This window comes from Stigmatopora argus, chromosome 8 (genome assembly GCF_051989625.1).
Source record: "Stigmatopora argus isolate UIUO_Sarg chromosome 8, RoL_Sarg_1.0, whole genome shotgun sequence".
NCBI classification, from domain to species: domain Eukaryota; kingdom Metazoa; phylum Chordata; class Actinopteri; order Syngnathiformes; family Syngnathidae; genus Stigmatopora; species Stigmatopora argus.
Window position 1 is genome coordinate 15,658,665 of NC_135394.1, and position 22,570 is coordinate 15,681,234.

The 22,570-nt window shown below is 41.1% G+C and overlaps 4 protein-coding genes across 6 annotated transcripts in view; 1 reads left to right on the forward strand and 3 right to left on the reverse strand.

Moving 5' to 3' along the window:
- Window positions 1-188, reverse strand: part of palld (palladin, cytoskeletal associated protein) — a 42,365-nt gene extending 42,177 nt beyond the window's left edge. For all 3 annotated transcript variants that reach the window (XM_077607213.1, XM_077607214.1, XM_077607212.1), the window contains exon 1: window positions 43-188. The gene's annotated coding sequence lies outside the window, so the exon portion shown is untranslated. The remainder of the gene's footprint in view (window positions 1-42) is intronic.
- Window positions 189-1,790: 1,602 nt separating this feature from the next.
- On the reverse strand, window positions 1,791-9,517 carry LOC144079066 (uncharacterized). Its single transcript, XM_077607602.1, has 5 exons — window positions 9,375-9,517; window positions 7,979-8,487; window positions 6,394-7,112; window positions 4,867-5,256; window positions 1,791-2,875 (listed from the first exon to the last, which is right to left on the reverse strand). Exons 2-5 carry the CDS (start codon window positions 8,464-8,466, stop codon window positions 2,040-2,042), a joined length of 2,433 nt encoding a protein of 810 aa, XP_077463728.1. The 5' UTR covers window positions 8,467-8,487; window positions 9,375-9,517; the 3' UTR covers window positions 1,791-2,039.
- On the reverse strand, window positions 9,517-19,901 carry anapc4 (anaphase promoting complex subunit 4). The gene is made up of 27 exons (XM_077607257.1): window positions 19,707-19,901; window positions 19,127-19,239; window positions 18,606-18,711; window positions 18,383-18,515; window positions 18,024-18,098; window positions 17,911-17,937; window positions 17,705-17,834; window positions 17,515-17,622; window positions 16,479-16,649; window positions 16,351-16,415; window positions 16,239-16,281; window positions 15,021-15,097; window positions 14,849-14,949; window positions 14,213-14,264; window positions 14,085-14,140; window positions 13,958-14,004; window positions 13,288-13,344; window positions 13,153-13,209; window positions 12,263-12,356; window positions 12,084-12,181; window positions 11,939-12,000; window positions 11,785-11,823; window positions 11,352-11,453; window positions 11,139-11,216; window positions 10,894-11,061; window positions 9,895-10,018; window positions 9,517-9,823 (listed from the first exon to the last, which is right to left on the reverse strand). The coding sequence occupies exons 2-27, from the start codon at window positions 19,232-19,234 to the stop codon at window positions 9,614-9,616; spliced, it is 2,388 nt and encodes a 795-aa protein (XP_077463383.1). The 5' UTR covers window positions 19,235-19,239; window positions 19,707-19,901; the 3' UTR covers window positions 9,517-9,613.
- Window positions 19,902-20,416: 515 nt separating this feature from the next.
- LOC144078832 (uncharacterized) lies at window positions 20,417-22,117 on the forward strand. The gene is made up of 2 exons (XM_077607233.1): window positions 20,417-20,682; window positions 20,879-22,117. The coding sequence occupies exons 1-2, from the start codon at window positions 20,490-20,492 to the stop codon at window positions 21,814-21,816; spliced, it is 1,131 nt and encodes a 376-aa protein (XP_077463359.1). The 5' UTR covers window positions 20,417-20,489; the 3' UTR covers window positions 21,817-22,117.
- The last annotated feature ends 453 nt before the right edge of the window (window positions 22,118-22,570 follow it).

The window sequence follows — 22,570 nt, forward strand, 5'->3', positions numbered from 1 at the left end:
GGAAATTGGTCGATATTTTAATTGTAATTGCAGAGAACCAACCAGGTGCGTGTAAGCGAGGAAAGCGTCCAGTAGTTGTCGTTGTTGCTCGTTCTCCTTTTTACTTGGACAAAGTTCCTCCTCGTAGTCCAACAAAGTTCTTTCAAAGAGATGAAATACCTCTTCGACATCTACGTCGAATCGCTGCTTGACCAACATTTTTAACAATCGAACTCTGAAAATTTTTACGCTTGCAGTAACACTAGCTAGCTAAACGTGAGAGACGGTCACTTCCGCCTTTTCTTCTTCGGTGATAAATTAATGCAGTGATTTGGCGTTGCTGCCACTTACAGGTTTTACTTGCGCTGTTTTTTGTTTTATTTTTACCAATCATCTCATTTTTCAAAAATATTACAATGCTATTTTGCTAAAAAAACACGATTAACACACAAAATGAAGATATTTCTTTAATTATTGATGAGATGCACACATTTACACATCGAAAAAGAGAAGTCAAAATGTCATACAATTGGTATTATACGTCAACAATAGATACGTTTTCTGAAGAAATTAAAAATTAAAAAAAAGAAATCTATCTTTTGCTAAATGTCTACTTGGTAACAAAACCCATATTTGTGACTCACGTTCTGAAAATATTTTTTTTTCACCGTGTCACTTCTCGAGAAGTATTTGAAGAAAACTCATTTATTTGCATATTTGGATTCTGTGGTCTTTCTGAATGGCCAAACGGCATTATTTTATTGATAAGATTATGAGTTTGAAATGATATTGAACTATTTTGAGATGCATTTTGTATTTCCATTTGAAACTAATTTTATAGGTAATTATCCCAGATCCCCGTTCTATAATAACTTTGTGTATACATGATTTTTAACATTTTTTTCCTATGTTAGTGACCCCATACATACAACGAAATCCCGTGCGTGTATTATGTGAATTCGTAAAAAACTAGTGGCACATTTAAACCTTCATTGGCTGCCACTCTCCCGCTTCAAATGGATCGGACGCTTTCTAGCGACAAGTTCATTTCCATTGGTGACAGCAGCACAAAAAAATAAAAAAATCTCCCCTCCCAACATGGCCGTGCGGCAGCCATGTTGGTACAGGTGACCATTCCCTTAACATCAAGGTGTTGACATTAAAATGAAATCTGTCAGTTACTCGTCCACTGCTCTTGACAGCAGCATAAAAAAAACATTTCCCCCAACCGACATTGCCTTGTGGCGGCCATGTTGGTACAGATGATACAGCCTTTCCCTGGCATACCATGAAGGCTTTGACAATGAAAATGAAGTCCTAACTTTCTCAACCAAAATAAATCGGAACGACCATTCACTCACTTCGAAAGGATCGGTAAGCAAATTGACTGCCACAGATGTCCAATCCATTTGCAGTGGGAGTTTGACAGTGAATAAACGTTCTTTCTTTCGCTGCCAACCTCCCGCAGTAAATCAATATACTCATTTCCATTATTGAGAGAAGTATACCACACACAAAAAATTCACCGCCCACTGACATAGCCTTTAGGCGGCCATGTTGGTACAGGTGACCTCTCCCTCAACATCAAGGCGTTGACATTAAAATGAAATCCTAACTTACTCATCTAAAGTGATTTCATTCATATCAAAACACCTGCCACTTACTCGCCCCGTCCACTACCTTTGACTGCCACAGACGTCCAATCCAATTGCAGTGGGAGGTTGGCAGCAAAGAAAATGTCCTTCTTTCGCTGCCAACCTCCCACCGTAAATCAATATACTCATTTCCATTATTGAGAGAAGTATACCAAAAAAAATAACAAATTCACCGCCCACTTACATAGCCTTTTGGCGGCCATGTTGGTACAGATGACCGCTCCCTCAACATCAAGGCTTTGACGATGAAAACGAAATCCTCAGTTTCTCAACCAAAACAATTCGGAACGACCGTTCACTCGCTGCCACCCTCCCACTTCGAATGGCTCGGACGCCCCCCAAAAAAAATCACACCAGAAAAAAAATAACAAAAACAAACGACCGGACGCCGCCGGCGGGCTTATCTCAGGCGTCCTCGTCGTGCCGCTTCATATGCACGGTGAGCGTCTCTTGGCGTGAGAAACACTTGCTGCAGATGGGGCATGGGTAGGGTTTCTCCCCCGTGTGCTGCCTGAGATGGACGCTGAAGGAAGAGCTTCCGGAGAAGCCCTTGCCGCACACGGGGCAGGTGAAGGGTTTCTCTTCGGTGTGCAGCCGCATGTGAATGCGCAACGAGGAGTTGCACGACAAGCCCTTGGCGCAGATGGGGCAGGAGTAGGGTTTCTGACCCGTGTGTTTGCTCATGTGGCTCCGCAGACCGAACTTATCCCGGAAACCTTTGTCGCAGACGGAGCAGGTGTACGGGTGCTCCCCCGTGTGGATCCTCATGTGGCGGTTGACGTGGTGCTTCAAGGAGAAGTGCTTGTCGCAGATGGCGCAGGCGAAGGGTTTCTCGCCCGTGTGCGTCACCCGGTGGTTTCTCAGCACGCTGCGGTTGACGAAGGTCTTGCCGCAGTCGGGGCAGACCAGGAGCTTTTTCTCGCCCCGCGACTCCGACGGTTCCTTGGCCTCGTCGGAGGAGCGGGAGTCCCCGTCCGTGTGGTCTTCGCCGTCCGCCTCGCCGACGGGGGCGCCGTCGTCCGTAGGGTGCGACGAGGGCTCGCCGCCGTCGTCATCGTCGGGGTCGTCGTCCTCGTGCTTGACCTCCGTCGCCAGGACGGCGGCGTCGGGCTCCAGGGAGGGGTCGCCGCTCAGCCATTCGTCCAGTTCTTCCTCTTTAATGCGGGGGAGCTCGGCGTGGACGGGCTCGTCCTCGGAGGGGGGCTCGTCGTCTTGAGTCTCCACCAAAACTTGCTGCACGTCTGCGAAGAAGAAGCCGTTCATAAGAGATTTATTTATTACCCTATTTTCTCGCATATAAGCCGTATTTGTACCTAAAAAAAAATGCTCAATCAAGGGTACAGCTTATATGTGCACAAGACTTGCTATACTCCTTTTCACCAGTAGATGTAACATTTAATATTTGTTGGTTATTTTCTGTTTTGCAGTAAGAAAACAACCAATCCTGGATGAATTAATTCCTTATGATATTGACCCTAATAATGCGTGTGCGGTCGATTGGTCGCTGGTCTTTTGGTCGTCGGTCTTTTGGTCGTCGGTCTTTTGGTCGTCGGTCTTTTGGTCGTCGGTCTTTTGGTCGTCGGTCTTTTGGTCGTCGGTCTTTTGGTCGTCGGTCTTTTGGTCGTCGGTCTTTTGGTCGTCGGTCTTTTGGTCGTCGGTCTTTTGGTCGTCGGTCTTTTGGTCGTCGGTCTTTTGGTCGTCGGTCTTTTGGTCGCCGGTCTTTTGGTTGCCCCGACCGCGACAACGGGCGACCAAAAGACCGGTGACCAAAAGACCGGCGACCAAAAGACCGGCGACCAAAAGACCGACGACCAAAAGACCGACGACCAAAAGACCGACGACCAAAAGACCGACGACCAAAAGACCGACGACCAAAAGACCGACGACCAAAAGACCGACGACCAAAAGACCGACGACCAAAAGACCGGCGACCAAAACACCGACGACAAAACAAGGTAAAACAACACGGTCTACACATCAATAAAAGCCAACAATGGCCATGAGCAGTTTCACTGAGCCGACGTGTTAGTGTGTAAGAGTTTGTATGTACATGCGTTGTCCCTTTAAGAAGCAACGTCAGTCAGGGTCTTAACAAGTTCTCCAACAAAAAACAATAAGTCTGGGAAATTTGGAGCTTTTCTTTAGTCTAATAATTACTAGGGCATTAAGTATGACTAAATAGTCATTCGCAGTTTGTATTTAGGGAATTTGAGCAACCATTTAAATGGTAATTATCAATAACCTTCCGGGCGACCAAAAGATCGGCGACCAATCGACCATGTACCAAATAATGTGCTTTTGATTCATACAGTATCTCAGAAATGCCATTTGCGATGATTTTTCTTAAGATTTTCCCTTCAAAGTAACACATTTGTACTCCCTATTAAAACTATCAAAATGGAGCTGAAAATTGTGAATCAGGGGGGCGGCTTATACGCGAGAAATTGTAAAATTCAATCACTTTAAGGCAATTTTAAGGGTGCGGTTTATACGTGGGGCAGCTTATATGTGAGAAAATACGCCAATGACTTTTTTTCTTCTTATATACAAATGATGTGAATTAAGTAAAGGTTGAAGTGAAGAAAATGGGAAAGTTTACTATATTTTTCTATTATTTTAACAATGTGAATGAACAAAATGGAACAAAAAAATTACAATACCTTCTACGAAAGGCTTATTTTTAGGTCAACATTATCTCAAGACAAAGAATTAACTATAAAAAAGCAATTGATTAATTTCATAATCAATTAGTTGTCGATTAATCGAGTACACTACATATACTAATAGGAGCATTCAGTTAGATTAAACTTTAGGGTCGTGGTCAAAATGTGAAATGACTTGGCTGCCATTAACAACAACAAACGTCCAATTAATTTAAACTGGGAGGACTGGCTGTGATTGCTCATTTATTAGTGCCATTGACGGCGAAAAACGTCCAATCCAATTTGATTGAGGGGTAAATTAACAGTTCTAATTGATCGAGCAAGAAGTTGGACTGAACGCGACTACAATTGGAAAAAAATACGTTCACGTGATTGGGCCATTTTATATTTATATTAAAAAAGACAGTTCAAGTTTGTTAAATAGAGTATTTACACAATTTGGCCGGAATACTTTATGTAGACGAGCAAGTCAAAATGGTGGACGCTCGACTGCAATGGCGGATTTCTCGGTCAAATATCGATTTTTTTCACACATCATTTCTTCTGTGGAGAGATTAGAAATGACGAACCTGCTTCGGTGAGCTCAGCTTGATGTTTGAAAACGTTCTCGAGAAGTTCTCGTTGGCGTTCGTTCTCCTCTTTTGTTCGACAAAGTTCCTCTTCGTACTCCGAGATGGTTCTTTCGAACAATCCGAAAATCTCTTCGACGGCCAAGTTTAGTCGCTGCTTGACCAGAGCTCGCAAAATTTTGACTTTGCACATTTTGGGAGGATTCGTAGTTGCTTTAAGGTTGGCTAAAAAAATAGAAATTCTGGCTTTTATGCCTTTTTTAGATAGCAACGTGCCGCTGTGTGTGTGGGCTGTGGAAACCCAAAAACGCCTACGTAGACAGTTCCGCCCAAAATGCGGTACTACGCATGCGCGTGGCAGGTCGCCTTCTTTGTTGGGTGTACGGTAGCCTCAAGCGTTTTTTCACCATCCATGGACGTATTTGAAATATTAGTCAATTATTTTTTATACTAGCAAAAACTATTCATATTCTTTTCCTAGGAAATGACTTAAATTGTACTAATTTTGTGTTAGTATGGTTAAAATAGGAATATTTAGTATTTAGCTGGGTTGTTCCGGAGCGTGAAGAATGCTCCGGCTTTGAAAAAATAAAAAGCGCATGCGCACAATTGACGGTATGCATCGAGTGGCAAAAATACGATCCCCACAGAATCATGATACAAATTAACAACATTTTTTTTTGTAATTTACGGTGTCAAAAAATATTCAAATTTTTAATTAATTCTTTGTGTGTTAGATAGTGCTAACAAATTGAATGAGTTTCAGCTGTAGGCGCATGTTTGTGACGTCACTACAATGAGACTGAATTCCCAAACCCTAACAAACATGTTCAGTTTTATAATACCATTTTTAAAAAGATAACATGGGCCCAAGCAACAATGATTAACAGCATATTATATATTTTTTAACTTTTAGCCTTTAATAAACCCTCAGTACTAAGTGTAAATATTCTGATGTTTCTTTTTATATATATCAGGTTTTCCCAGAGGGAAAAAAGTATCTTTTTGCGCAAAATTCATGTATCAAATTTGACACATCATTGGATTTAGACAACACAACACTTAATACTCATGTGAATTGTTGAAGTACCTATGAATGTGATAGAAGCAAAGTATGAAGTACAAAAAAATAGCCTCCCTGTAAAAAAAAAAAAGCCAAATATTTCAGCAGGTATTTGCCATACTTATTCTGTGTCATCTTGAATAAATGTACTCAGATATCTGCTCAGTAACATGATTTTTAATATTGACAATGCCACAGCATGGTACACATAGGAAGCAGTACAATACAAAGCGCTAGCTAAACATAACAGCAGGCTACCGTTAAAAACTCCTACCGTCGTGACAAACGGATACAAGCTGGTTATGAAACAAACGTCGTTTCGTCGTCCGTCGCCCGGCAACGAGTGGGGAATAATCTTCCGCGTGGGCCGCTCCCTCTCCGTCACCCGCCAGCGTTCCCGGCGACCGCAACACGTCAGACCACCTCCGTCGACGAATAAGTTACGAGTAAACCCCCTCCTCAGAAACTCTCACTCCCGTTCAAATCGTCGATGTAACTGTTCCCGCCTGGACACTTGTGTTTGGTGACGTGAAACTTTCTCGTGAACTTTTTGTGGCACACGTCGCACGCGAAGGGTCTCTCGCCGGTGTGCGTCACCCTGTGTCTCATCATGTCGCCTTTGCTGGTGAAACCCTTGTTGCAGAAGGGGCAGGAGAAGGGTTTCTCTCCCGTGTGGCCTCTCATGTGCGCCGTCATGTTGCTCTTGCTGGAGAAGCGTTTCCCGCACACGGGGCAGGGGAACATTTTCTCGCCCACGTGCGTGCGGTTGTGCGCCATCCACTCCTTGCGGTGCTCGAAGGTAGCCGGGCACGCCACGCAGGCGAAGGGGGCCTCGGCGGCGTGCTCCTGCAGGTGCGACAGCATGTTCTCCTTCAGGGCGAAGCGCTGGTTGCACACCGAGCAGGGGAAGGGCTTGTCGCCCGTGTGCGTGCGGGCGTGGCGGGTCAGGTGCGTCTTGGTGGCGAAGGCGCCGTCGCAAACGGCGCAGGAAAAGGGCTTCTCGCCCGTGTGGATGCGCATGTGGAGCACCACGTTGCCTTTGGTGGTGAAGCGCTTCTGGCAGATGGCGCAGACGAAGCGCTTCTCGCCCGTGTGCATGCTGACGTGTCTTTTCAAGTGCGCGTTGGTGGAGAAGGTGCTGCCGCAGGTGGGGCACGAGAAGGGCTTTTCGCCGATGTGGCACCTGAAGGGAAATACATGTGATTGGAACGTGTATTTTTTCATTGCTTTCAGATGATGTGTCATCAAAACGTAAGTTTTTTAGCTATCTTTTCATTTGGAACCGGGACCTCTGTGGAATTTACCATCCTTTGAGGGCTGTTTAGGTAAAACAAGGTTTTTTTTTTTACATCAGGGGTCTCCAACCGGTGCCGGTCCGTTAGGGGAAAAAAATATTAACATTTTCAATCTAACCCTCCTACTTGAAAAGAGAAAAGTTGTTATAATAATTATAATTATAATAATAAATAATTGCTATTATGCTTGCATACCTGTCAACCTTGGTCAATTGGTCCCCTTATTAATGATTGCAATTCCACTTATTAAGCGATAATAAACCGTACAAATGCAACGCGGCACATATTTACTCACATAGGGCGCACTTAAAAGGCTAACATTTTCTCCTAAATTCAAGATCCTGTAGATGGCGCTGCATGACGCTGACAGTGGGTACATTGCTTGCTGACGCGCTATACTATTTATATAGTGAAAAGGTGGATGTGACTGACGCGTATGCGCATATCATGCTTAAAGCATGACGATATTAGCAGTCAACAATGACGTTTTCGTCTGCTACCAGTGACCGAGACGTTCCAGATTAGAGCCAAAATGGGTGAAATGAGATCAGTTTTACAAAAAACAACAACAACAAAAAAAACGTATTTAAAAAAAATATCTAAAAAAAATTGATGTCCCGTACAAAACTTGTTACACAATTTGAAATGATCAAAAAACGTATAAAATAGAGGAAAAACGTATAAGTTGACAGGTATGCAAAATAGCTGTTCATTGCAGCCAACACACACAAAAAAATAGCAATTTTCTACACACCTCAAGTGGGAGCGCAGGTTCTGCCGGTGGCGGAAGGTTTGCGTGCACAGGGAGCAGTGGAAGGGTTTCTCTTGGGCGTGGCAGCGCATGTGCGAGATGAGGCAGTCGTGGCGGCTGAAGGTCTTGTCGCACGCCGGGCAGGAGAAGGGTTTTTCGCCCGTGTGGCTCTTCATGTGGCGGTTGAGGATCCCGCGGTCCCCGAAGGTCTTGCCGCACTCCGAGCAGGGGAACTGCTTTTTGGCCTTTTTGGTCGGCTCGTCCGACGAGTGCGACGCCACGTCGTCCGACGAGCTGCCGCGAGCCGTCTTGCCCTGGACGAAGCCGCCCACGCAGCTGGGGCCGGCGTCGTCGTCGTCCAGCTTGACCAGCACGATTTTCAAGGGCAGGTTGGAGCCCTCGGAGCCCTCGCGGTCAGGGTCGCGGGGGCTCCAGGCGTCATCGTCTTCTTCTTTGACCTGGGGGGGTTCCGGGTCGTCCGGGGTGCTCATCTTTGGGGGAGGGAGGAGACGCTTGGGGAACAAGATGGGGTCAAATGTGAGAATAGTATTGCAAATTTACAGTGCTAATATTATAAGATGAATCGAGGAAGCTATAAATGATGACAAAAACAACTGTCACAACTATATTTTTTTATGTATTTTAACTCATTGATTGCAATAGAAGGGTATTCAGTTAATCTAGGCAGTTTAAATGAATTGAAAGGCTAATGTTGTCCATCAGTTAAAATTCAGCTTCCAACAATATGGAATCTTTTTTTTATTCCTGTACATTTTTTAAAGGAACAAGAAAAAAACTTTATTTAAAATGGTAATCATTTGAATTTTTAAAGTAATAACAACTTTTTTTAAATTAAGTGTTTTTAATGTTTTGATTTTTCCATTCAACATTATTTCATGTATAAATGATATGTTTAAAAAAAACTGTAAATGTCTATCGTCATTTTTAAGTAATAAAAAAAGGACAACACTGAGTCAGTTATCAAATGTTTGTGTGACTTTTATGGTCATGTTTGTGAGCATTGTTGTTCGATTTTGTAAATCAAATGGCAGCGATATTAATATCCGTCGTGACCGAGTCGTCCCGCAGTAATAAAGTCCCGATTACAACAAATCGTTAGAACGTATCTAAAACACTCGAACCTGTTAAAATTGGATTTTAAATACGTAAATGAATCAACGACTCAATTCCTTCTCCTGTTATTTTCAATTGTACTCTTTTTCCCTAGACGCATCTGCAGTTCGCATGCTAATATGCTAAGCTAAGGCTAGCGCCCCCCGAGTCTATGGAAACGTTTTTCCGGATAAATATCGGGTTGATATATCTGACAAAACGTTCCCAAATGTGTACCGAGTGAGAGAAAAGAAAAACGCGACCAAAGAAAGGTTGAATTCCATACGCTAAATTTACGGAGGAGTCTCTCGCTGTCGGGAAGAGGCGTTGCTAACTTCCGGGTTTTTCTTCTTCTGTGGTTAATATCTGCCTTGACGCCATCTCAGGAACGGAAGTAAGCGCTTCTAAATAAAATTGTAAAAACTCAGAAACAACGACTGTGGCTTTTTTAAAAGACATTAACAGCTGCATTTACACATTTTTTCAAAAAAAGGTAACAAAATTAAATAAAGAATCAAGTTCCATCTATAATTCTGACGATTCCTCCGACTCGAGGTTCTCTTCGTTTTTGCGTCGTTCGCCATTCCCGGCCTCGCCGTTCTCGTCTCCCTGAGAAGTGGCGGTGGCGTCCAGCATGTCCTGCTCGGCGGTGTCGTTCTGCGCCTCGGCGCCGTCGTCGTCCTCGTCTTCCACGTCCATCTCGAAGGCGCGGAGGTGTCTTAGATTTTCGCTCAGCTGCGCAAAAACAGCATTTGTGAATGAATGGTGCACGACGACGACGGTGGCGAGGCGACGGCGACGCTTACCACGCAAGCGACTTCTCGAATCCCGTTGACCGCGACGTACTGGGCCTTCATACCTTCCAGTTCCCGCCACTGATTTTCCAGCACCAGAGTTTGAGACGGAATACTGGCGCTCTGCTCCTCCAACCTGAAAGTCCAAAAAAATATATATATATACATCAGTGGCGGGCCGTCGGGGCCTTCAAGGCCTTCTCTGCTGGCCTAAGAAATATCTGAATCATATATTATATTTTGTCCATCAATACTTATTATTCGAAATGGTCTGTTAGCTTCCTTTCATTGCTTTCCCCCCTGGTTGCACTGCTTCCAAATGTGTGTTTTCATATTGAAGCATTTAACCAATCACATTTCAGCCATTATTTGTTGCCAGGGTCAGAAATCTGCCTCAAGGCCTTCACAATCAGTTCTGCAGCCTCTGCTGCATTAAACAAGCGTCAATAAGACTGTTGCTTTAACCAATCAGATTTCGAGTTGGCAACACCACAATGCCTTGTAGCAGGCGTAGGGATACGTCATCGCTTTCACCAACTATGATTGGCTAGTGATTAGCCAGAGCTACCAAACTGTATCTGGAGCGAGCTGCACAAGCAAATATATTGTTGTGTTGATTTAAAGCCAATTCATTAAAATGAATGTGGCACGGGTGTGCGTTATTCATTAATTTATGTTATTTTCATAAATCTTTAGTAACCTCACTTAGGTCCATTTTTTGCTGCCATTGTCCAATCCATTTTAAGTGCAAGAGGCTGGAAGCAATCCAGGCATCATGACGTCATGGCGCCATGACATCCTGACGTCATGGTGTTATGGCATTGTCACCTTGCAGTTTTGTGCATGTCGTCTTTTTATGCGCATATAGGCCGTACGTACACTCGATTCACTCATTTTTTTGTCCGACAACTACGGCTTATTTGGGAGTAAATACGATAAGCTAACGCTAACGCTATCTTTTGAATATCTGTCTGTTATGGGTTCAATCTTTTAAAATGTTGTTGAACATACCTCATATCGGGCGTCCAATTGAATTCAATCTCACAGTCAAAGGCGGAAGTGAGAGGAATTTGTCCCAGGATACTGCGAGCGCTATCTTCCTCCACTCCCTTAAGAACCACCGTTAGCATCTCGTCGTTGTAAAAACGAGCGTCCGTGCAGGCGGCGCCGCCGTTGGGCCTGAAAAAGACGGTTGAGGATATCACGTGAAGAAATGGCGACCTCGACGGCAGGTCGGCGGTCCACTTTTGACTCACCGGGACGCTGAGTTTTCTCCGTCTGAACCTTTGAGCTGGTGGCAAAGGTCGAGGGATGCCACGTAGTTGGAAACTTGTCTGCGGCAAACAAAGATGGAAATCTTTTTAAAACTTTATTGGACAGATTAACCGTCTCAACCGGGCAAATTATCGAACTACTTTGCCTTCACTGAGCATTTAATTCTTTTATTGCATTTGGCAACATTACTTTACCTGTTTGTGTCGCTATCTTTGCGTAGCAAGTAAAGCTTGTGAGGCGAAACGTGTGGCATGCAGAACACCACATAGTGCATTTTGGTCTTCTTGTTGTTCCACCTATAGACGCCAAAAAATGTTTATTAGAGGAAATTTAAGATTGACATTTTTGTAGGGCAAGTGAATAACAAAAAAAATAAACGTCTTTGAAAGTAGCGTGCTTTTTTTACGTGTAGGTGTGTGTTAGCTAAAAGCTAAATGTGAGTAATTGTTTGTGTTTTTAATTTCTTGGCAAGCATGAACTATTGAAAAAAGGAAACTATTGGAAAAGAATGAGAAAAAATGATCATATTGAGCTTTTTTGGTAAAAAAAATAAGGAAAAAGGGTCACAAAATGGGAAAATTTTTGTGATATGATTTGTGACGTTTGTCAGATCGGCATTTTACTTACAAGGATGGAAGCTCAAAAAGCCGGGGTGAGTTTTCAGCCCTGGAAGATTAAAATAAATAAATTAATTAATTTAAAAAAGACAAAAAATTGGAAAAGAAATCAAAAATGCTATTTGGAATCACTGCATGCTAACACAGTTTTTTACAGGTCGTACCGCTTTGGTGTCAAATACAAGGGGAGTAAAACAGCCTGTTTTACCGATTTCCCAATAACTTCCTGTCCACACAGATAAAAAAATAAATAAATAGCAGGTTTACCATTGGTTAAAAAATTCTGAATCAGTCAGTCAGTAAACTCACCGCGGGTTTCTTGAGACAAAGCTCGATGGCATTCTCCATCATCCTCTTGACAAAGTGCAAAGACTTTTGGGGAAAGGAAGGAAACAGGAGAGGGCTCTCTACAAAAACAATATACTATTTAAATATGCTTACAAATGCTTCACTAAAAAATATAAAGCATCAAAAATGCGTAAAATCACCCTTTAAGTGTGTGCTCTTCTCTAAAAACTGCAGCCATTGGTTCCCGTCGGTGCTCGGCGGAGACACCAGATCCTCGTCTTCGTCCTTCAGGTACTAGAAACGATCCATCGAATTGACTCGTGTGGTCAGAGGTCAGAAATGTTACCGTATTTTCTCGCATATAGGCCCTATTTGTCGCTCAAAAAAAAGGGGACGGCTTATATGTGGACAAATTAGACTTGACATGCACGGCAACGCGCTCGTAACATAACATAAATTAATTTAAATGAACTTGGATTACAATGCAGACACACTCAAAAATGAGTTGAATCTAACCTTACACTAAACTTAATTCTAATTTAGTTTGAAATTTTGATACCTTTCTTGGCTCTATTGGCCCCGCCTCCACCCTGACTTTCAGATGCAACCTATCGAGGGTTGTTTGCTTTTGTCTTCCCTTCAAAATATTCCCAAAATGATGCACACAAATGTCCTCACAATAGGATAACACATCACCACTTACCAACGAGAAGTAGTATATACTCCTCTCATATTAGCGAACAAGCTCGGCCATTTGCACTGACTAACGGGAAAAAAAACACTGAAAAAATGCAAGGCTCCGCCCAGTGCTCGTAGAGACATTACACCAGGGAGTTGCGACAGGTAAGACAGTGAATCAGGGGGCGGCTTATACGCGAGAAATTGTAAAATTCAACCATTTTAAGGTATGGCATATACGCAGAGGCGGCTAATATGCGAGAAAATACGGTATGTCCAAAATGGCCTCTAGTGGGAAAAGTTACTCGTTAACATTTTTACATTTTAAACTCTATAGGTCACTCCTGGGTCCAATTGGGGAAAAATGGTGCGACTTATAGGCCGTAAAATACGGTACTTTGTTGTTAATTACCTGACCGACGCGTTCCACGTTGAAGTACTTCCCTTTGCGATCAAACAGCTGTTCGTTCTGACGGAAAGAACAACAGTTGAAAAATGTTGACTGCAAATTTCCGGGTAAAAAAAATATTTGGGGAAATCGTCTCACCTCGCTGAAATGCTCCGAGAGGAAATCGGCGACAAAGGCGATGTCCTTCTGTGTCATCTGATAGAGAAAATCATATTTGATTGCGACAGGCAACCAAAATTAAAAGTATTAGTTTTTTGTTTGTTTTGTTTGTCGATGCCATATATGGTATGTCCTAAATTTGGTGTAATATTTTGGTTTTGGTGGATTTTCGTCAGTATTTGTTGCTGCTGGTTATTAGTTTTTGTCTTTATCCTTCATATTTTTTGCTCAATTTTGTCGCGTTTTTGTCTTTATTTTTCATATTTTTTGCTCAATTTTGTCACGTTTTTGTCTTTATTTTTCATATTTTTTGCTCAATTTTGTCGCATTTTTATCTTTATTTTTCATATTTTTTGCTCAATTTTGTCGCATTTTTATCTTTATTTTTCATATTTTTTGCTCAATTTTGGCACGTTTTTGTCTTTATTTTTCATATTTTTTGCTCAATTTTTTCACGTTTTTGTCTGTATTTTTCATATTTTTGGCTCAATTTTGTCACGTTTTTGTCCATCTTTTCCCCCCAGAAGTTTGCTCAAAATTTTCGACCCCTAATTACTTTGACGTAAATGCCTAGCTGGCATTTTTTTAATTAATTTTTTTTTATACATGCTACTTTTTGACAGATTTCTGTGAGATTTTATTTCCTCACCTTGTTCAATTCTGGAGGAACGTGTTCATCGCACATTCTTAGCATTGCTGTTGAGAGAAAACGCAATTAAAATCTTAAAATACTTTAAAAAACACATGAATATTGCAAAGAATTAACCTCCACATACCCACGTAAAGCCAGCGAAAAAAGGCTTTAAAGTTCTTCATGCTTTTGTCGATCACTCTGCAAAATTCATATTGGCAATTTGTCGTAGTTTCCAAATCCAATTTTGGAAAATGGAGCAAACAAACTTACTGTAGAAGTTCACTGGTCTTTAGGGAAAAGGTACCCACAGAGGTAATAGCATCTGAAAGAAAATGAATATGCTACATGACTAGAAATAGCATTAGGATGTGACAATATATAACGGCAAAACGATTTCAAACTTTCTATCACAGTTTTATACATCTATTTTCTTTATTGTCATAAATTAAAGCTCTCAAACATGTGGCCCGCAAATGTAAAGAATGTTTCTCGCTAAATTCAAATTCAAATAAAATTTCTGTACTCATTGATGAAAGCTTCAAGACATCAGTAATGAGTACTATTTACAAATTAAAAATAAATAAATAAAATTTTCAATAAATAAGATGTTAAAAAAATAAAAACGAAATTCATTAGATCTTAATATTCCAAAATATTACCGTATTTACTTGCCTTAAATTACTTTAAAACATTGAATTTTACAATTTCTCGCATATAAGCCCCCCTAGTCACAATTTCTGTAAAAATTTCACTAAACCATTAAAATATATACGATATCAAACGGCCTACATTTTTTTATCAGATCAAGTACCGTGTTTTCTGCACTATAAGGCGCACAATTTTTTTGTTGTGCCTTCTAGTGAGGAAAATACGGTAGACGCGGCTTTTATAGGAAAGGCACGCTACCTTCGATGGCGGCCGAATCCAGACCGAGAGGCTCAAACTTCTTTTTCCACAGGGACATGCCCTTCACCTCGCTCAGGTGGTAGAGCAGCGCCTCGGAGCCACTGCCGGACGAACGAATGACACGTCAGCCGGACGCCAGCGATAAAGTGATGAAGAAATGGAGAGGTCGAACCTCTGAAGATGGCTGATCACCAGTTTCTGGATGCTGGAGTAGGACGACTCGATGGTCTGGCCAAGTTTCTTTAATCCCTGGTGTGGAAACAGGGAGGAGCAAAAAAATCAAATAAAAATAAGAGGTTAAGCTTTTATTTCTACACGTAGATCTTCTAATGAAGACAAAAATTGCCTATTTCTGGGATTAAAACGTAGCAGAAAGGCATTTGTGACATTAAAAGCTAGCAGAAACTGACAAAAGATGGAGGAAAAAAATAAACATGACAATTTAAAAAATATATGTCACAAAAAGGATCAACACTAGAAAAAAATGGCTATAGGATATAATAGATAGGTTTTATTATGAGGTGTGGTCTTAGAAAATAATAAGTAGTGACTGTAAATTTGGAGTATAAGGCAAAATGTTGACAAAGAACTATGAACTGAAAAAAAAATGAAAAAAATAACATTATAAATGAGAGAAAATGAAAATTATTGACCTCTTAAAAACCAAAAAAGAACTAAATCAAACACAAATGCATTAAATGAAAACAAAACGCTTACACAAACAGTAATGAGAAGTTCAAACTGCCAAAAAACAGGCCTAACTTGAACAGAACAACTTGTGGATATTAAAAATTAATTAAAATGAGAGGCAAGCAATAGGTTAAAATTGACAAAAATGTCATTCACATAAAAATATAATTTCACAACAAACAAACAAAAAACCTTCAGAAAAATATATCCAAAAATATTATTTATTATTATTGCTATTACTATTACTGTTACTGTTACTGCTACTGTTACTATTACTATTACTACGATTGCTACGATTGCTAGTATTGCTACTATTGCTACTATTGCTACTATTGCTACTATTGCTACTATTGCTACTATTGCTACTATTGCTACTATTGCTACTATTGCTACTATTGCTACTATTGCTACTATTGCTACTATTACTACTATTGCTACTATTGCTACTATTGCTACTATTGCTACTATTGCTACTATTGCTACTATTGCTACTATTGCTACTACTATTACTACTATTACTACTACTATTACTACTACTATTACTACCATTACTACAATTATTATATTCCAAGAATTGTTACGAAATTGACTAATGTCGTCCTAGATTATGCCATCCAAAACCTAACAAATATCTACTAATCCAGTAAAACTATGTTTCATACTACATTAGAGGTAACAGAGAAGACTTCCTTGCACCTACCTTGACAGTCAGCTGGTTCATAAGAAGAGCTTGTAGTTCAGGACTGTGAAGTACAATGATCAGGTCAAAGGTCAAAGTCCCCAACATGAAGGAAGTCAAATATCCTCCTCACCTGGACTGTCCCCACAAAAGCAGTTCCAAGAACTCGTCCTGCACTTGTGTGCTCGTGTTCTTTTCCTGCAAATGAATCCCATTTGTTGCCGGGCAGAACAGAGAAGAAGAAGGAGAAGGTGGGTCCACCTGCACAAACTTGGTGAGGCGGAGGTCCATCTGCATGAAGATCTCCTCCCAGGCCTCGCACATGCAGCTGAGTGACAGGTGCAGGTACTGCAGCAGCGTGGAGATGTGGGTGAACTTGCGCGCCATCCGGGTTAATTCGGGTAAGCAATCCGACAGCAGGCTGGTGTCCAGCTGAGAAATGTTATATCATCATTGATACGGATTAAGCCTTTTCTCAGATATCAATGTTATTCTAAAGGTATTTTTGTCAGTTTGCTCAAGAATATACTTTTTTTTTCCTTTCTTTGATCCATCGTTTAGGTCCAACAAGACGTCGGCCATTTTGAATTGATTGAAATGTATGGGATTTTAGAGCATCCTTTTTTTCCATTTGGATATTTCTTATATATTTTTTTTTTAATGTTGTCTATTAAAAATAAAAATGCAGTCCATGTGCAGTGAGTGAAAAGTGTTTTTATCTATTTATTTATTTTTATCTAATGTTTTAATCAATCAAAAAGTGGGAAAGCTGTTATTTTTAAACTTGATTTCCCTTTTTTTTATTTAAAAGGAAATATTTATGTTACTATTTTTCAAATTATTTTTTACCGTTGACAAAATGTTTAGTCATTTAGATATTTTTGTATTGATTTGTTTTATTTTGAAAGGGTAAAAACCATCATTTTTTTGTTCTTCTACTTTTCATTTACATGTCCTTTTTAATTAAAAAAAATAAACATAATTCTTTTTATTAATTTGCATTATGTTTTTTAATTACAATAAACAGCAAAAACAGTAAATCCACATTTGTCTTATTTAATTTCTTACACTTTGCTTTTAAATGAAAATATCAAAGTACAAATAACAATAATAGTGCCTATTTATATTCTACATTTGGACCTTTTTAATCTATTTACCTTGTGATTTTTTTTTATTTTTAAAAGAGTAGAAAAAAAGAAATCTTCCATCCTCAATCTTGTGTTGTGATTTTTTCATCAAGATATTTTTTCTAAAGAATTGTAAGAACTACCCTGAGTACTAAAAATTGAAATCTTACCTGAACGAAGCAAATTTCAGCGCGTTCCTCCGCGGACGTCAACTCGGTGATGACCACCAGCGACTTCAAGTCGCTGGACAGGCCCAGGTTGCGACAGCTTCCGGGAACCTGCGCGTGGTCATCAAAATAAAAACAAAAACAAGATTTAAAATGTAATTTCCATGCATGCCGCACATTAAAAAAGCCTCACCCCGGCTAACGTGGCGATCCTGTACATCCCGTAAGCGTAAAGCTCCACGTTTCCGTCGTCTCCTCCCAGGACCAGGATGTTCAACCGGACTTCTCCGAGGAGGTTCATGATCTCGTCAGACTTCTCCTCGCTAACGACGAACGTATGGTGAGCGGACGGAGAGAGTATTTTCAAGACGCCCGGGTCAAGGTCAGAATTGCGGTTACCTGAAGAGTTTGGATGTCGTGCTGTAGCTGGAAAATTGAAAAAAAATCAATTAATAACTAATAAAAGTCATATTAGCCATTAGGTGTTTTCTCGAATGTGTTTATTTGCCTACCTTTTGGGGAGTGAGGCTAATTTGGGTAGAAAGTGTTTGGATTCATCTTCGGTCTGAGAAAAGGATCCAAGGGCGCTGGAGGTGGGTGGTGAAAATATTAGGAAAAAAATTAACGTATTTTCTGGTATATGAGTTGCCTCCGTGTATAAAATTGTCTCCCTAAAAATTGCCTAAAATCGTTGAATTTGACGATTTCTCTCGTATAAGCCGCCCCCCTGATTCACAATTTTCACCTCCATATTCATGGTTTTAATAGGGAGTACAAATGTGTTACTTTGAAGGGGAAAACCTGCATGTTCATTTGAATGAATTATAGACTAATTTGGATTATTTTCCTATTTTTAGGCTGTCGAGCTCACCTGCTCTCATCCGTCACCTCCATCCAATGCATGCAGCTGATGCGGTTCTGCATGCGAAAGACGTGCAGGATTTCCGCTTTCTCCACGCCGCACAAGACCACTTGTTTGGTGTCACCAAGGCTGAAGGCCAGAACTGAAACCCAGCAAGATAATTGAAACATTCACAAATCGTCACTTTTTGTTTGTTTGTTTTTTTAGCTGTCAAGAAACGGGCAAAAGCTACTTTTGCCGTCCGGTCTCCAGGCGAGCGCTGTGATCTCCTTCCCGATGTGCTCGCTGGGCGCCAGATTCCAAACCCGGTGGAAATTGGTCAGGCGGTGAAGCAGTAACTAAAAAAAAATAAAATAAAAATAAAAAAGTAAAGCTATTCCGGCGGTCTGCAACCCAAAATGTGTAAGAGCCATATTGGACGTAGAAAAAAAATGCAAAAATGAAAAAAATGAGGCAACACATGCTTCATTTATCAATATTTTCCTACTATTAAATTGACTAAAAATACGTCCTGAGCATGATTAAATGTTCATTTTAAAAAGTTAATGAACAACCCTGAACATGACTGAATTATGTTTAATTTCTTTGATGAAATGAAAGAAATACGCTAAAGAAATCCGATTTTGGATGTCATTTTGATTTTGAGGATTCGACAAAACCACAGCAAAATAGCCTTAGGTTATGGTTGTTAAGCCCCGAAATAGGAAATGATGCCAAAAAAAATGGAAATAGTTGAGATTTGCTGTAACGTACTTCACCGGTGGTGCTCGCCAGAGCAATGAGATCTCTTTTAGGGGACCACGCCATACACAAGATGGGGTTGGGAAGCTGCCGTTCCCCGGCTTGCCGGAAGGCGGGCATCGTTCCTGTTGGGCAAAAAAAATATTAGATTAAATCAATGATTTAAAAACTTATCAATATCATTCATATAGTGGTCACAAAACAGAAGCTATTCAAGAGTTGACGATTAAGACCTTAAGACCCTTGAAAGAGCAAGTGACTCATTTATATAATTAAAAAACTATTAGCAATTATTATAACCAATTCAGGGTGTCCCCCACCTACTGATTACAGTTAGCTGAGTTAGCCTTCAGCACCCCCGTGAACGTTTTGAGCGGTACGGACGATAAATGAATGGATATTGTTATTATACTATCTTTTATAGACGGCGGCTCGTTTCTTAAAAAATATATGAATTGGGCATTTGTATGTTTTGTTCACTGTATGCACACTTAAATGACTGAATTAGTGTTTTACTCCAATGTTTTGAATGTTAATTTTCTAAAATGTTGTTCTTTGAGACACGGTATTTAAGATGTTGGAAACCTCTTACCTTTATTCACCTCCAACGTAACGTCCAAAGTGAGTTTTGTTTAGTGAACCTAATTACGAGAAGGAACCTCGCTTTTGTTTTTCTGTCTTTATGTGAGTTATAGAGTTATAAAAGTAAAAATGTATCTACATTTTTTGCTACTTCGCGGGCGGCGCCATCTTCTTTTCCAGTTGCCCAATCAGCGTGAAGCAAGCGGGAAACCAGAAAAGACCAATTTTCTTCGGGTGAAAAAGTGCCTGTTCAAAAAGGCAAAATATAATCTATTTTGGACAACATTTGTAATTTAGCTAGCACAGAATAATATATGATTAAGATGTGCGGGAAAATTGTTAAAACTGACATAAATAATTTGGCAAAAATAATGGCACAACTAAAATTTAATCATGTTCTGAAAAACCTACTGACCCAAAATGAGCGGAAAAGTGCAACATTTAGCGAAAATAATAGCTATGATAATTAAATTAAGAAAATCCACCAAGAATAACAATAAATGGTAAAAAAAAAATCGAATAGAATGATGGAAAACCGAAAAATAAATTTGTTTTAAAAGGGAGATAACTCACAGTAACGCCAGAAAAGTGACAAACGGGGGAAAAATGTGTCAAACGGCAAATTATTAGTTTAAAATTTGACCTTCAGTAGGAGAGTGCAGTTCTTGATGTGACCAGACGGTGGCAACATTCTACCACTATTAACTTCCTCAAAACACTCACCGAAGAAGAATAAAGCCGGAAATCACCAATACTTCACGTAGTATAGCGGTAGCGTATTTTTTAACAAAATATGTGCAAAGTCCAAATGTTAAAAGAGTTATTGACGCACCGATTAAACTTGGCAATTGACGAAATATTTGAATTATTTGAGCAAACCATAATGAAGTACGAAGATGAACTTACCCGAAGAAAAAAGGAAAACGACAGACACCGCAAATTATTGGACTCTGTTTTGACGTCCCAATCTGACCTCGAGAAAGCAGGTGAGTTGACTTATTCTCGCTGTCTGATCATATTTCAGAGCCATTGACGGCGAGAGACGTCAAATCCATTCGAACTGGGAGTGAATTTTTTTATTTTAAAATATATATAGAATATTCAGATTTTAAAGCATCCCAATGTGAGAACGAATGAACATGTAAATTATCATTTTTATTTTTTTTAAATCGTGTTTTGCAGAATCGCAGCAGGTGGTGATGGAACAAAATACAGAAGAACCGAAAGAGCCTCCCCACATTAAAGAGGAGTGGACTGGTCTAGATTCCGAGGATGACATCACAACTTCTCCATTGACTGGCATCCACGTCGAGAACGATAAACATGGAAATCGCAGTCCAAGCCAGGAGAAATGTCACCAGAAGGACCCTCGCTCCCGACCGGGTGACCTAGCTCCCCTCACCGACACCAACGACACGATATCCCGCTCATCTGACGGCGAGCTCGCCCAAGAACCTTCACAGACTCCTCCCACAACGCAAAACGATTTGTCGCATACCACCGACGAGAAACCCGCCACCTGCCAGGAGTGCGGGAAAGAGTTTGTCCACATGGGGGCGCTTACCCGACATTTGAGAACTCACAGCGGAGAAAAACCCTTCAGTTGCGCCATTTGCGCGAAAGGCTTCTCCTTGAAGGCCAACATGAAAAGACACATGAGCACGCACGGCGAGGCGAACGCCGTTCACAACGACGTCGCCGGCGGCGCTCGGCACGGCTGCGCCCAGTGCGGGAAGACGTTCACCTTGAAGGGCAACTTGGTGGCGCACGTGAAAACGCACAGCGGAGATAAACCGTTTGCTTGTTCCTACTGCGATCGAAGGTTCCACACCAAGCTCCACCTGCAGAGGCACACTCTCATCCACACGGGGGAGAAACCCTTTTCCTGCCCGTTCTGCGGGAAGTCGTTCCGCCAGGAGTACGACATGAAGAACCACGCTAGGTTGCACACCGGAGAGAAACCTTTCGCCTGCGCCCCCTGCGGCAAAGGTTTCACCCGGCGGTCGTGCCTCAGAATGCACGTGAGACGACACCACCACCAAGAGAAAGATTTGACGAGAGCGCAAAACGCAACGATGACGGACGTCAAGTATGAGAAATCGTCCGTTGACCTGTCCTGAATCAGTTTTTCGGCCATGTTGGATGTAGCGTATATACACAGCTACTAATAAAAAGATTTTTCCAAAATGTATTGGCGCACTTTGTGTGTATACCTTGAAAATAAAATCTGCTAACCACTCAGTCGCCGGGCTGCATTATGAATAATTTGTTCTAAAAATTAACTTGAAAAGTTTGAGCCATATTCGAATTCGCTTAGTGAAGCTTAGTGCCTGTCACTAATTGAAACATTGTGTTTTTGTAAACTATTGAAAAAGTACAGCATAATGAAAATAAATGTATCTTTGTGTTTGGGTCCTTCTACGTGTGTTTTACAGTCAGTAATTCCACCATGCATGTTCTGCGATGTGCAAATGTCGGTCCTTTTGCAGAGGCTGTCAACATGGGATATTTCCTCGAATAAGAAGCAATAAAGTTCTGCGAGTGTCTGGGTTCCTAATTAAAAGTTTCATCCAAATTGCCATCCATTTTGCACTTAACCCGATCAGGCATATTCATTAGACTTACCCGTGCTATGTAGTACTCCTCACGGATAAGCTCTCCTGTTCTACAAACACCACGGCAGTAGTGAAGGAGACCCAGAAACGACTCTATTTCCTCAGGGTACTCAGGAGGAACAACTTGGACACCAAGCTTCTGGTAAACCTTCTATAGAACCACTGTGGAGAGCATCCTGGCATACTGCATCACAGTGTGGTACGCTGGAAGCACGGCAGCAGACAAAAAGGCCATGCAGAAAGTGATTAACACTGCCCA